The 15,373-nt window shown below is 38.4% G+C and overlaps 1 protein-coding gene across 2 annotated transcripts; it reads right to left on the minus strand.

Moving 5' to 3' along the window:
• Window positions 1–257: 257 nt before the first annotated feature.
• On the minus strand, window positions 258–15,351 carry colq (collagen-like tail subunit (single strand of homotrimer) of asymmetric acetylcholinesterase). 2 transcript variants are annotated; one of them, XM_043260860.1, is made up of 18 exons: window positions 15,217–15,351; window positions 13,692–13,866; window positions 12,549–12,658; window positions 12,291–12,386; window positions 10,304–10,348; window positions 9,948–9,974; window positions 8,137–8,208; window positions 7,736–7,798; window positions 7,612–7,638; window positions 7,466–7,510; window positions 7,329–7,364; window positions 7,149–7,229; window positions 6,963–7,059; window positions 6,172–6,284; window positions 5,887–6,006; window positions 5,423–5,549; window positions 3,201–3,303; window positions 258–2,979 (listed from the first exon to the last, which is right to left on the minus strand). In XM_043260860.1, exons 2-18 carry the CDS (start codon window positions 13,780–13,782, stop codon window positions 2,910–2,912), a joined length of 1,323 nt encoding a protein of 440 aa, XP_043116795.1. In that variant the 5' UTR covers window positions 13,783–13,866; window positions 15,217–15,351; the 3' UTR covers window positions 258–2,909. The 2 variants fall into 2 exon arrangements, with proteins under 2 accessions (XP_043116795.1, XP_043116794.1); XM_043260859.1 differs by lacking the exon at window positions 15,217–15,351 and having other exon boundaries at window positions 13,692–15,173.
• Between the last annotated feature and the right edge of the window lie 22 nt (window positions 15,352–15,373).

Here is a 15,373-nt window from a genome sequence, read left to right on the forward strand (position 1 = left end):
AATTTGCTATTTCGATGAAAGTCGATGATAATTGGTTCGATATGATGGATTTCACAGTGAGTGGTGTTAAGCTTTTTTTTTAAATCATCATATGATCCATCCAGTCATCAAACGTTTAATATTTTTGAATACATTTTCCATGCATTTCATGGCAACAAGGTGCTCTTCAAAATTACTTAAAGAATATGAAGACCATTCTTACAAAATGAATGCTAAGGAGAAGAAAATGAATGAAACAACAGCGATACTGCAAAAAGTTAGCTTTTCAAGCTTTATTTTAACATCATTGCAGGACAGTATCAAACAGGTTTTAATACTGAGAACAGCTTTTAAATGACACTAGGACAAAACATTCAGTCTCTTTTGTATTTGTTGTGCAATATTTGATGTTAACATCTTTCCTCCATTTGTACAAATCTGAGGATAACAGTCAGTTACAAGCTAAATACACTTTAACTCCTAAAACACCTGCCTGTCATAAGCCATCAACGTATATGGCAATTTTGCTCCTTTGAACAAGAGTATACAATATAAACATGCAGTTTCACCAGAATAATAAATTCAAGACACTTATTTTCGATAATATATCCATAATATTTTACATGAAATCTACAGGTAAGTCAGGAATATCACCCCAGAAATGTAAGCAAAGAGGTTTCTGTAGCAAATGCATCATATAGCTTATGGAAAACTGGCTTGATCAAAAAACTCAACGATACTTAAGCAAGATTTCACTGAATTTAACAGTAAGTAAGTGCTGTATGCTACACCTCAGGTCCTGTAATCACAAAGGCTAAAGCACATCGTATATGCTGAGGTATATTCAGACTGGACTTTGGCATAAATCAGTTTAAAGCCTTTGGGACGACAAAAACAGTCCAGCCTTAATCCAACAGTCTTTAGCCTGAATAGCAGCAAAATGCTACCCCTGCAATAGCAGACAGTACAAAATGTTCAATAACAGCTTTAGAGCCTTCACATAATGAATGGTTTTTTTCCAACACAACCTCATGGCAATTCCAAACTATTTTGCGTTTTGGCGAATAATTACAATATTGAATAAATTCTGAATCTGCCTAAGCCCCACTGATGGTTAGGTTTAGGGATAGAGCTTCATGCTTACAAATCGCCACCTTGTAAAATAGTTAAGATTTCCTCGTAAGATTGGCTTTTCCTCCCTATTTTAAGATCTTCAGACCCATAACCCGATAAATAAGCAGTGTTTGCTTTGCTTCAAGATCTTGAAGTACCAAACAAATGTGTGAAACCAAGCTAAACTGTGGAATATGTGCACCCTACTCCACGCATGGAGGTGGAGGAGTTATGGATATATTTAAGTGGTTTCCTGAGATATGTTGGAAATGTTAACTAAGTGTGACCCCATAAATCAAACAGAGAGCCTGGAAAGCAGGGTCTTCTAATCTTAAAAATTCTAAATATTGTCAGTCAGTAGTATTATTATGGTTAGTGTTTAAGTACATTTATGCAACCTTTACATTAAACAGTCTTTGAAAGCACAACTTTTATCCCCAGGGTCCAAAAGTAACACCTGTTATGTGCCAAACTGAAGTAAAATGTGAATTTGGTGCTTAAGTAAGTGGTTTTACTGGCCATTTGGGTCACTGCAACAATGCAAAAAATGAGTGTATAAATGGTTTATAAGAGGTAGCATTTTATATAAGGGTGAGTAAAATGGTGACAAAAATGTACCTTATTTCAACAAAATTTGAAGTCTACTTAATATGCTTCCATATGTCATTTCGTGTTTCTTGAAAGCGACAACAAACTGCAAACTGTGACGTCCACTTTGCAACAAAAATAATCATAATAGTATGAATTCCAATTAGAATATACGTTCCCAGTCCAGTCGCAACTTTGCTATCTTTTGTTGGGACAACTTACCTAACATTTCTATCGGTAAACATTTCTTTTTGACACTGCCTTGAATTTATTCTTGAGTATGGTGTTCAAATCGTACTCAGGCATTTAATTGTTCAGCGATATTAATGATTGCCTCATTGAGCTTTGAGTAATGTTTTGTTTATGATTGATATTGAAGACACTGAATGTTGGTACTGTACATGGTATGTTGGCTCTTCAGAACAACCATCAAGCGATGTTATTCAATTAAACAGTCATTTGGCTCATAATTTTGCCATTTTATGAGTTCTTAAATTCAATTTTATCTTCAATTTACCCATTATTGGGCTGTGTGGCAACAAGTTAATTTTGGACCCAGTATTCAAAACTGTACTAAACCTAATGTACATCAGTGTTATTTAAAATATTTAAATTATTAGGTTTCTTACAAGGCCAAGCACCAGTTTGGTCTAACCCTACATTTAAAGATATGAGCCACTTTTGTTTTTCAGTTACATGCCTTGGTAATGCTGCCTACAGCAATCTCAGCCTCATGCAAAATACTATAGTAACAACATCACATTGCATTCCACATAAAGAGCACCCTATGTGAGGGAAGGTGGGGTGGACCAGGAGAAAATGGCTTTCCTCTGAAACAGTACTACAGTACTTTGAGGTATTGAGAAGTCCTTTACCCATCCCCAAGAGGCAACTAACTCACCTGTTTCCTCTTAGTTCAGCCAACCACGCTGGCCAAATGTCGAGCCAGGGCCGAGTGGCAGGAAGCAGAGGCTGAATGAATGGAGAATGGTGTCTGAAGTCCTGTTAGAGTTCTTAAGAGCGCGAGCACAAACGTGGCTTTGCCATGCGTTCCTTTCCCGAGTGAGCTACATGGTCTCTCAGCATCATGTCAACAGAGTTCAGCTAATGTGTTTGTGATAATTCCATCAAAGATTTCTACTCTCAGTTTATCCACTGAATCTATGGTTTTCAGTGTCGTCGTTTATACGGATCTCGCCAGCTCAAACGAGACACTACTATTTTTGTCCTCATGTGAAATACTTGCAGTTTGTTGAGTCAATGAAACAGTCAGCTGTGCACTTGAGATGTCCATAAGATCTGTGGACAGAAAGACAGGCACGTCATTTTTAAAAATTTTAATTAATCAATTCAAATATTTCCAAATATTTTTTTGATATAACATTGTGCTAGAGTATTATAGTCAGTTAAAAATGTATAATTTTCAAACTCTTTGGGATGAGAATTTTGGGAGGCTTATTTTCCTTGATGGGGATTTTAGCTTTGCCCTATCCATTTTAAATAGACTTGAACAGTCATACCCAGGCAAAAAGGACCTGCATGTGTGAAAGCCAAAATCCTTTCCATCACACTCCTCTGCCTCTTCATAGCGATATCCATCCCCACAATATGCAAGTTTGCACTCTGCAACAGAGAGAAAGATGTAAAGCAAAAGATTGATACAAATACTGACTGGACTCAAATTAAAAATACATTTCATGAACTAAAATCATGTTAACGTGCCAAATTATTCAAATCAGTTTTGAGATGTCACAAATGCAAAACACCAACATGGCATGACACTAAACTAATGCAATAATCATTAATAATTACACAACTTAAAATACAATAGAACACCCTAACGTACATAAGTGAAAATAAATGAAAAACAAAATTAAGAACAATAACCTGGTGTTACTACCTTGGTTCACTGAGATGAGGAAATGAGTGTTACATTGCTACATATATCTGGAAACTCTGGTTTACTCTGAATACCAAAGCCTGATTTGTTTACCTTTGTGTAGCTGCATGAAAAAATGACTCTTCAACCCGCTAAAGAAGTGGTGCCGACTACTATATAAATCGTCTCTTAGTGTCACTTCATCAGAATCTTTCAACTGATAGCGACAGTCATCAACTCATGTGTTGCCTTACAGCACAGCAGGTTACACAACACTCATTCCCTTTATCTCAGGGAACTGAGGTTACATTAGTAACCAGAGGATTCCCTACCGAACCGGCACTCATGTGGCATTGCTACTCAATTGGGGAAAGCATCCGATGGCACACTACTATAAGCAAGTACAGAACAAATCTGTTCTGTGAGCCCTGCCCCAGAGCACCCTAATGATGGCCCCTAAGAAGCATGAGCCAATTATGAGACATAAATCATCAGCCTGGGGTTAATGTTACAAGACCTTGTCCACCCACAGAGGGGATTAGGTAAACCAAGCAGACAAAATCCATGCCTGAAGTCCAGGGACCTCCAAGACGTAATATCTGGTGAAGGTAAACGGTGAAGCCCAGGAAGAGGACATTCCTCTGGTAGAATGGGCCCTCACTCCAATAGGACACTGCAAATCCACTAAGGTGTAAGCCAGGGCTATAGCTTCAAATATCCAGCAGGACAATCTGTGCTTCATGACTGCTAGCCCTTTAGAGTTGCCTCTGAAGCAAACAAAGAGTTGCTCTGAATGCCAGAAGTGGCTATAGCACTCTATTTAAGAGCCAGAGTATAGAACACCATAATCTCCTGGGGTCGACAAATGCGGATACAGCTTTTGGGGCATCCTCTCCTGATAATGCAGAAAATATTTTTTTATTTGTATACATTCATAAAATCAACAAATCGACACCATCATGTGAAGCACTGAGCCGACCTGAGACTTCAGTGTTTTAGAAGTAAAACAACCTACAGAAGGCCAAATCATTATCATTCTGGAGGTGTTTGAGCTCCTTTTCATTATTCATCACAAAGATGACATCCTTGCAGGTACCACTCATCTATGCGGTTAAGCGTGGGCTCTTCAGGAACCAACCAATCCAAGTTCCTTCACAGCCTTTGAGAGAATGCAGATCTGCTCACTGTCCATGCTGGACATGTTGTTTGCTTCGAAAGGAGGGTGCTGGGGTCCTCACCAGAACACACACAATCTTCTGCATGTGAAGCTGTCAGCAACTTAAGAGTCATCATTGACAACTTGTTCATGCAGCTGCATGACTGTGAACAAATCAGGCTTCAGTATTCAGAGTAAATATAGGCCTCTCTTTTTTCTAGTTTCTCACAGTATAGAAAAAAAAAAACGAACTTTTTTTGTATGTTAATGTACAGTCTAGCAAAATAAACTAGGAAAATACATAAAAAAATTCTTTACATAAAATATTGATTTGAGTGGTAAATCATTAAATGAGAAGAAAGAGCATGGTATGCGACACAAGGCCTAAAACCAGCACAACTATGTTAAATAAAGAAAGCCTGGGACAAGAGCCAGGTCTACAGTTTAGCAGCCATTGTGCAAAAATATCTGGCCGCAGAATGTAGTGATTGACCAATCAGAATGGAGTATTCCAGAATGCTGTGTAATGAATTACGAGCACATATGTTTGGGTGACTTCTGAATGAAGGTGTTATTCTCGGCTTCATGCGCTATACAGGACTAAATTATTCCCATTTTAGAATACACTCTCATGTTAAAATACATTACAGCATGTTGTTGGGAATAAGCAGTCAGCTGGGGCGCCTCCGTTTCAACCCGATACTTACTGACACAGCCATCTGTGACCACCTTATTTCCGTCATCACACTCCTCTCCGTTCTCAACTTGCACGATGCTGTCTCCGCAGAAACCTTCCTGGTCGGGATCACGCTCCATCGACTGGAACGGTGTTAACTGCAATCAAAGTGTCTTTTACAGACCCTGGGCACTAAAATCACTGTGTCAAACTATTAAGATATAAGATGCATTTCAAAAACGGTTAGACTGACATGAATTCTTTTGGGAAGTCGATATATTATCATGCACTGAAATGATATGTTTAAATAGGTAAACGAAGCTAAAACAATCTAAAATATAAACTAATAGCAAACCTTTTACACAACCTAAAATATACTTTTCCAAGCACATTCATATCATTTTAACACTAAAAAGTTCAAACTTCAGGACAAGTAATATGCCATTTGTCCATTTAGAAACTGGATTTTGCTTAGATCACATTATTAATGGGCACCTGAATTGGCATCCAGCCATCAATGTCTTTGAAGTAAAGAGACCTCTGATCTTTACGGAAGGCCAATGCATTATCGGTCTGGAGACGGTTCAGTTCCTGTTCGTTATTCACCACAAAGATCTGCAGCACAGACATTAAATATTACCAACTGCTTTATTGGCAAAATGAATTGAATAGTTTTAAAATTGAATATCATCCAAAAATAACGATCAATCCAGTGCAGGGCACAGATATCTGGAAATATTCAGGCTTAGTTGGTAAAGCACGCTAGCATTGCTGGCTTACTGCAGGCACTCTGGGATAGCTGCCCCAGTGGTCAAAGGAGGGGGCATTACAGCCGCAGCGTCCCGGGCTGCCAGGTTGTCCCTTCTCTCCTTTCTGTCCTACCATGTACAGTCCTGGAGGAGAGGTAAACAACATTAAGCCCAAGGCATAAATGTTCCTCCATGTGATGCAAAGTAATGGAGTGATTTTAAGAGCCACTAAACCTGGCCCTCATCTATCACGAAGAGAAAGCAATTGAGTTAATATGCACAGAAACCAAAACAAGACAGCAGCTGTCCTGTGAATAAAGTGATGACATAATGTTTGTAATTCTGCGAGAAGCTTGGCCGCTCCGGCCGTCAGTTAAGGACATGATGTCATAGCTTCAGTCTCCTTTGGGGTTTCTGTTTCAGTCATGGATCAGGTTGCTTCTGAAGCTAAATAGACCAGTGCTGGGATTTCCTGTGGTGATTTAAGATCCATGTGCTTCACCCTTTGTACATGGCGAATGCAGCAATATCATCATGTGATCTTAACCACTATAGAGGGGGACAAGAGGCCCCCACTTCTAAAATTTAGATATGGCCAATATCTAAAATATCCTCCCCAATTTTCTTTAGTTTAATATATGTATGCATGTATGTATGTATATATACAAAAATGTAATATTAACATTTATTTAAAAAAAATGTATTTAAATGTACTTGATTAATTTTGTATTCTACATTTTCAATTTTCCCAAAGAACCAGTATTTTTTTTAGAGACCACAAGAGATTTGAAAGCTATTAGCGCTTGCATGTAAATTTAATACCTGATGCGGGCAGACCAGGAGGTCCAGGGTGACCGGGGGCCCCCTGAGGGCCTGCAGGACCCATGGGTCCAGTTGTACCAATGTCACCTTTTGCACCCTGCATCAGAAATCAATAATATGGGTCATTTATTTTCAATGCTTCTGCACTGCTATCATGTTGTTATTATGTGTTTGTTGATGGATCACCTGCTTTCCTCTTTTTCCTGGCCGGCCAGTGGGTCCCCTGTTCCCTGAGCTTCCAGGTTCACCTTTTGGGCCCATTTCACCCTGAGAAATTATTTTAAAATCACATCTGAGATTCTCTTTATATCATTATAATAGTTAAATTCTTAATATATATACTGCAATAATAAATATTTTCAAAACCTTCTGGCCAAGCATTCCAGGAAGGCCCATTGTTCCCTGAACAGTACAAAAATGTAAAAACATTAAAAATAAATAATGGATGAGACCAGTTAAAATTTGAAGTATAAAACTAAATGTGAAATTAAATGAGAACTTACCTTGTCACCTTTTAAGCCAATTTCACCTCTGAAACCTTGCGAGCCCTAACAGGACAAAATCAAAACAGTAAAAGAGTAACTTAATGAACAACTGGGGTAAAAAATTTAATTAACTGAATAAAAGTGAGTTCAGAGAGATAACTAACTTTTTCTCCCTTATGACCAGGTAAGCCCTGTAATAAATAAACAATATTCAGAGTATAGTATTTGTCCATTTGACAAGGCAGTATGACTGTAAGAGTCCTTATTCAGTAAAAAGGCTGTCCAGACCTTAGGCCCAATTAGTCCTCTTGCCCCTGGCATGCCCATCAGCCCAGGATCGCCTTTCTCCCCCTGTTAAAAACACAGGGTTCACAGGAATAATATTGTCATGGTTTCCAGAAAAATATTATGCAGCTCAACTGTTTTCAATGCTATTAATAATCACACGTTTCTGTAGCACCAATTTAGCATATTAAAATGACTTCTGATTCTGAAGAATCATGTGAAATGGATGACTGGAGTAATAGCTGCTGAAAACGCTAAAAGAATAATAAATTACATGTGAGAATATTTAAATATAGAACACTATTTAATAATATTTTATAGCATGAATGTTTTCACTTTATTTTTTATTTTAAAAATGCAGCCTTGGTGACATTTTTAATGTGAGGATGGAATTAATTACTCACCTTAGGTCCACTTGGTCCTTGCCATCCACTTGGTCCTTGTCGTCCTGGGAGACCAGGAGGGCCAGTGCGTCCCTGTAATGCATACAGCAATATTTTACTCACAAAAAAAACATACATGTAATAGCGTCGAAAAATAAAAACAATATTCCTGCATATTGGCAGATTTTAATTATTGACTTGTTCTTGGCTTAATAAAAGAACAATCTTCTATGACCTAAAAGATGTCCCAGCTTTTTGCATGCTCAGTTTTCTGACATTATTTTGGCTGATATATCTTTAAGGTAAGCATTCTAAGAGCGGATGAACAGTGTGTTTAAAATAAGATTTGGGTGTTGTCAGCACATAGATAAAAAGACATGCCATATTTATCAAAAACAGAAACCGCAACAGTGAAAACAACACAGGTCCAAGAACTGATCCCTGTGGAACACCGCAACAGAAAAATGAAAGTTTGAAGAGGAGTTATTCCTCAGTCTAAAGAAATTCAGGCCAAAGCTCCTTTCACACAAAGATTCCAGAAGATACTTGGGTAGCGTGTTCCGGCAATTGTTACCGGATCATTAGATTTGCTTCATTCTCAATGCAAGTGATTTTCCCAAATCTGTGCGTGCATTCACACATAACCAATAAAGGTCCCATTCAGCTGGCGAACTATCGGATTTACTGAGGAGCTCCGTGGTTTCTGCACACATTTTTGTTCATTTTAGTTTTTTTAAGGCAAACAATGCTCTCCGAGTTTAAAACACAGACTAGTCCCTCTAGCACTGCAGGGTTGTATATTGCTAAAAGAGTTGCACAATATCTACGTCATCACATCTGTTATGGCATTGGCTCCGACTTTAGTTCACACAGAGCACGTTCCGGCAATGTTACCAGGTCCCAAATCCGGGATCAATCCTGGAATCCATCCCAGGATGTGTTTGCGTTCACACAGAAGGCACTGTGCCAATTAACCGGCAATTTTCCGGGACCAACGTGCAGTGTGAAAGGGGTTCAAGAAAGTTCAGGCATGTAGCCAAATGGTCTACAGAAATCAAATATGTACAATTTCACTGAGTATAAGCTAGGTTTTATGGCCACTGTCTCCTTTTTCAATGCATCTAATGTGTGTATCACCTAAAGATGATTGGCTGCTCAATTGCAGAGCGGTAAGGACAAGGTGAGGACAACGTGTCTTCTGAGTGCTCTGAGGGACAAAACAGCCATCAGAAGAAATGGAGAGAGAGAACAAACTAAACCAAGCCCCATCAGTCTCCTGGCTTTAATTAAATTACGTGCTAAGGGCAGGAGCCGGGCATTGTGGGAGAGCGAATGATTTATTGGGCTGCCCTAGCACTAAGCTAAATTACTATGCAATGCTGCAAAGCTTCCTACACCACCAGCCTTCATTCTCAGTGCCTGTTTGGAGTAAAACAATGCACTAGCACACCCAAAATCCTGTGCAGCAGTTTAGTGGCTTCTCAGTTTACCCGCAGCCCCTCTGTAGGTATTACTGACTCTGGTCCCACATGCCTTCCAGGAAACCACACAATGTGATTGTAGGACATAAGCCACAGGGATATTGCATTGTGGATTGAACCTAATGACGGTGACCACAAGCGTCCCCTGATGTTTAGCTCTATGCTGTTTATACAGAAGATCAAGTGGAATCATGTGACCTGCGTATCTCTGTCAAGGTTGCACTTGCTTTGAATTTCCTTCAGCTCATATTATGCTGCAGCTATAAAAGTGTGTGCATCTCTCATTCCTCCTTCTTCCTTTTTTTTCAAAGTAAATCCACTTATTGGAAAACAGAGGCCAGTGAGTCTCACCTTTTGTCCGGGTCTTCCAATTTCACCCTAGCAACACAAACGAGGAAAGCAGATCATCAGTGTGTTTCAGTATACACAGTCTTGAGTGTTTTTAACTGTTGAAACTTCCTTTAAATATCTTCCTTTGTGTTGTCTGATTCTGGTTCAATGTCAGTACCTATTTATTACACAGTTATTAAAATTACTATAATATGTACATAATATGCACATGCTGATTAGGACTGTAAAATCAAGGGTAACCATAACAAGAATCTTATTTGATCCCTTGACTCGCTGGACCACTTAGCTTTCAGTCTTAATGTCTTTTCATGCTATTGTGTATTTGCATATATTTACATAATAAGTATGTGCCGTACCTTATCTCCCTTTGGTCCCTTTGGTCCCGGCAGTCCAGCAGGACCCTGATCATAAAACAAACATAACTGTTTAGCGCTTATTCAAAACTTTTTGCTAAAAGACAAATAGCATTTTGATTGTGATTAGACCAAGAGTATTGACTACAATGTATAATTGTTGTAATTCATTTCAGTGCCAAAGTGATGACTGTTTTCAAACAGGTTTCCCCTAACACTCCTGTTTTCTACTGGTTGACATAAAAGTGACAGGCCCACCCCAGGCTCGAACAAAACAATGGTCAAAGCGTCACATTGTATTTTATTGGTACTTCTTGTGGAAATCATCCTATAATGGCTTCCTTATACAGTAGTTGAAAAATGTGCTAGAGGAATAGTTCACCCAAAAATGAAAATTAGCCCATAATTTACTCACCTCAAAGCCATCCTAGGTATAAGCTCACCAGAGAATACACGAATGAAGATGGAGCAATACTAAACCCTGGTTATAAGTTAAAAGTCCACCCCAAAATGAACATTTTGCCATTAATCACTTATCCCAGTGCCATTCCAAACCTATAAAAACTTATTTCACAATTTAGTATATTTTGCATGAAAACAGGGAGGTCAACAAAAATAAAGATTTTGTTCAAAGGTTCAGCACTGTAATGTCACCATTACGCCATTTTGGACAGCATCTGTTGGACGCACATTATGTACGCAGTTCAGTGTTAAACACAATGGAAAGATATGTCTTGTACGTGTATTTACGCTTTGATTCGTACAAACAGCGTATATTTCCATACAGTGGCGAATTTTTTAATAAAGTTGTTATTTTTGTTTTCTTTCCTTACAGAAAGTATTCTCATGGCTTCATGATATTACAGTTGAACCACTGAAGAACTTTTCTGTATCTTGACAGTGCAAATTGTTTGGCAGTCAGTTTTCATTTTTGGGTGAACTATTCCTTTAAGAAAAAGTAAATGCACTTTGCCTTTAAAATGATCATTGCTGTTACAAAACAATGCTTTTACAATGTTTTTGGCTGACAATCTCAATAATATTTTCTACATAATTGGCATCCTATGAAAGAGATCAAACTGTTGAGATAGGGCTGAACTTGAAGTGCAGGGGTGAACTGTCTCTTGGGGTTTTGAGAGTCTGTGGGTCTCTCTCTTGGGGTTGTTTCTAAGAATGGTACGATGGAGCAGGGGCTGGCAATGGAAAAAGGTCTATTTCCATCCGCTCTAAATGTGGCGTGTTAATGGCCTGCTGTGTCGTGGGGGGCCAAACTAGTCACATCCGTGTCACTACAGAAAGACGTCTGAGGAACTCACACGGGTCTCACATGCTGAGAGGGTTATGAAGGCTAATTACAGAGCTGGAACTGACCATTGTGACAACCGATACTCTCCTTCCTTGAAGCACAAACTATGCATGTGGCTTGATTTTACTTATAAAAGTGGGTTTGTTTAACATTAGGGTTGGTCAGGGTCTGTGTGTGTAAATACAGCTAATGGGCCAGTAATATGACACTTTTTTGTCTGGGTCAATTCATACGGGCATCATTTGTCGTGTGGTGCATAAATTACGAATGAATAATTCTCATTAACAGTACATACATTTTAATACATAATTCGTGATTCTTGTTTAAAAAACTTTTTGTAAAATAATAACCGTGATGTAAAATAATAATCATATACACCCACAAGTATTAAAGGTATATTATTAAAGATTAATTTACTTGATAGTTACACCACATGACACGCTTCCGGTATAAAAATAGCATAAAAGTTTTCTTTTAGTCTAGCTTGTCAAATGTTCTTGTACACAGACTTTGCTATTGAACAGTATACAAAATGAAACTGAATAACTATAAATCATTGCGGCATGATATTTCACTCAGTGTAAAAAAAAAGTCTTCATTGCAAAATCTTTGGGACAAAAATGTATGTAAATGTGCCTTAAAGCCACCCGTTTTATCCTCAACATGAAAACTGAAAGCACATACCTGAGGGCCGGGAGGTCCTTCTGGTCCCTGAGGCCCTGGGGAGCATGTGTGAGGTGCCGGATTGTATGGGACACTGGGTGGAACAACCGTCTCAGTCTATAAAAGAAGTCATAGAAAAATATCCCATAAAGTGTCACCATCTTCAGTTTCAGTGGCTTCTTTATCACCATATTGTGGTCATGTAGACAGATATAATGTACTTATGAAACGACACATGAAATCCAGGTGCTGGATGAGGGGTCATGCATCAGGACTCACCAGAGGGTCCTGCCGCCACAGTGAAGGGGGAGGAGGGAAGAGAGGGGGCGGAGGTGGACTCAGTAAACAGCAGGGGTTGAATTTCTTCCTGGTTTCCAGCAACTGGAGATCTAGATGAGGGGAAATAAGGTTCATGAAGAACATGTCAGCAGACACATGGTGCAGCGGTACAGTGTTTCTCTCCACTGTTTTGGAAAAGAGGTACTGAAACACACGACTCTGTGTTTGATACTATGATACTTATCAGTAAAATCAAAAGTGTGATCAAAGGTCGTCCATTACTACAGCTAAAGATTGATCTGCAAATATGTAATGCTGCAGCTTTTCTTAGAAGTAGGCTAACTTCACTTTTTTGAGGCATTTAAAATGAGTCAGTCAATTTCAGTTCTTTTTCTGATCCGCTAACAATCACTGTCAAATCAAACATCAGTATTAATTGTTGTTTCTTTTTTAAATATTTATTTTGTGCATTTGTTTTTCACTTTTTACAGACACCCTATTAAAATACCCTATAAATAAACCATTATTGTTGTGCAGAAGCAATAGTGACAATATATACATAAATATAGTGCACATAGTCCAAATAGTGACTATTTAAAAAAAATACATATATGCATACATATACACATACATTAATAGTTTAACATACCAGAAAGATGCTAACTTTGCAAAAACAAGCACTTGCCTAATTAAACTTTTTACTGCAGTGCTGGCTGACAAAACTGAAACACAGCCATTTTGCCATTAGAGATAATAACCTGAAATTATTCACTGATGATCTTTGGGAAATTTATTGCAAAATTATGACAAACTATCTACTTTGTTCTCACTACAGGCCTTTAGATTCCAAATAGTTGAGTATAGCACTGAAAAACAAATTCTACTAGAAATTTAGCCCACGACATCAAACCCAGTCTATACTGGAAAACAATATACTGTATATCACCAAAATACTTTTTAAGAGCAGTGCAACTTAAATCGCGTTATCAACATTCTGCAACTGCATTTATTCAATTTGCACGAAATTACGCTTAGTCGAATACGTTTCTGCTATTGGTGCAATTCATTTGATTTGCATGTCATGTGCAAACATACCCTTAAAATCAGCATGCCATGCATGCGCAAAAAAGACTGATGTCTTACCTGTTGGACGAGGGAATATATTATCCACGTAAGAGAATGACGCCACATAGCAGAGGAGTTGAAAATATAGTCCAAGTGTGAACAGAATCATGCTGCCGGCTACGGTCTACCTCCAATAGCACAGAGAAGTGATCTGAGACGGTCCCGCACTACTGCTCTCTCTCCCCGCCTCTCTCTATCTCTCACACACACACACACACACATACACACACACACACGCCTTTAGGAGAAGGGAATGCCAGCCAATGTCTGTTACACCTCTCCCATGTATTGGCCCTGAGCTAAATATACATGAGGCAGCCAGTCAGCTGCCCTCTGTAGCCAATATTAGCCTGTTACTACTGCCAGCGCCGCCTTTGTTTCCCCCGGCCTCAAATGGACAGAGAAAACAAAACAGTATGGATAGAAATGACATTGAAATGACAGGGTGTCGTGCCAGAGGCAATGTTGAACTACTCCCATTTATTTATTGATAACACCAAGGAGGAAACCCAATACTTCTGTTTCTTAACCATTCTGGTGTGATGATACCAGAGTGGCAAAGTTCAAAATATGCGATTTGCTTTTCTCGCAAAATAAGATTCAAGTTCCATAGCATTTTTTTTTTGCTTTTGACAACCACGAGCAAGTCTCTTATTATGCTTTAATACTCATATATAAATGATTTTGAAGATACAGACTGTATGACTGATCCAAAGTTATACCATTATATTTTGAGTTGTTATATTTTTGCGTTAATGTATTAGTTGCGTACTTTAGTTGTTTTTGTCTATTATAAATTAACATGAGAAATGCTGCTATGGCAAATAGCTCAAATTAAATATTTTGCATATTTTAAGCAACCGTTATGGTTTTATTTTAGATAACTACAATAACGCTGGACGGCTGTAAAAAGCATTTCACTGCATGTCGTACCACGTATGTATGCGTATGTGACAAATAAAATTTGAATTAAAATTTAATTTGAATTTAAATTTAATAACCCTGTTACCAACATCGACACACCAATATAAAATTACATAAAATGACACATTTCTAAACCTATTTATTTACAGTATTTCAACATTTTTCCAGTCAGACTGTAATCAGGGTTATAACACTGAACTAAACTAAAACAAAAATAAAAATTCATAAATAAAGGTTCCAAAAATTACACGAAAACTATAATAGTATCTACATGTCACGTCTTTTCGTCAATAAAATGCTTTGAAGCCTATGTATATTTTGAAAACCCGTAATTCTTATTTGGTAAAGAAACCGCAGATGGGTTCATTAATCAGAATCGGTATGATAACTTGGTGTGACCATCTACAATGTTGGAACTGGAGGACTTGAATCTGAGACGGGCTGCCACTGGCATGTGATGTACACACATGCATAAAATGACAGAATTAGCCTGCATGCTCTGTAGTGGAATATCACAGATGTTTTCCAGCCCCCCTCGTCTATCTCACCCTCCCTCTCCCTGTCCTTTTTTTTTTTTTTTTTTTTTTTTTTTCAGGACTTATCGACCACCGCTACTCACAATTTATTGGCGCCTTTACTTTCCCTCAGAATTAATGACAGAGCAATTATGAAGAGGGCCGTTTAAAAGCCTGATGGGAGATGCAGTCTGTGAACGCCTGCAATCAGACAGAGTGCAGAACAAAGAAGACAGACAGAGCGAGACGGGAGAGAAAAAC

Source organism: Puntigrus tetrazona, chromosome 16 (assembly GCF_018831695.1).
Source record: "Puntigrus tetrazona isolate hp1 chromosome 16, ASM1883169v1, whole genome shotgun sequence".
NCBI classification, from domain to species: Eukaryota; Metazoa; Chordata; class Actinopteri; order Cypriniformes; family Cyprinidae; genus Puntigrus; species Puntigrus tetrazona.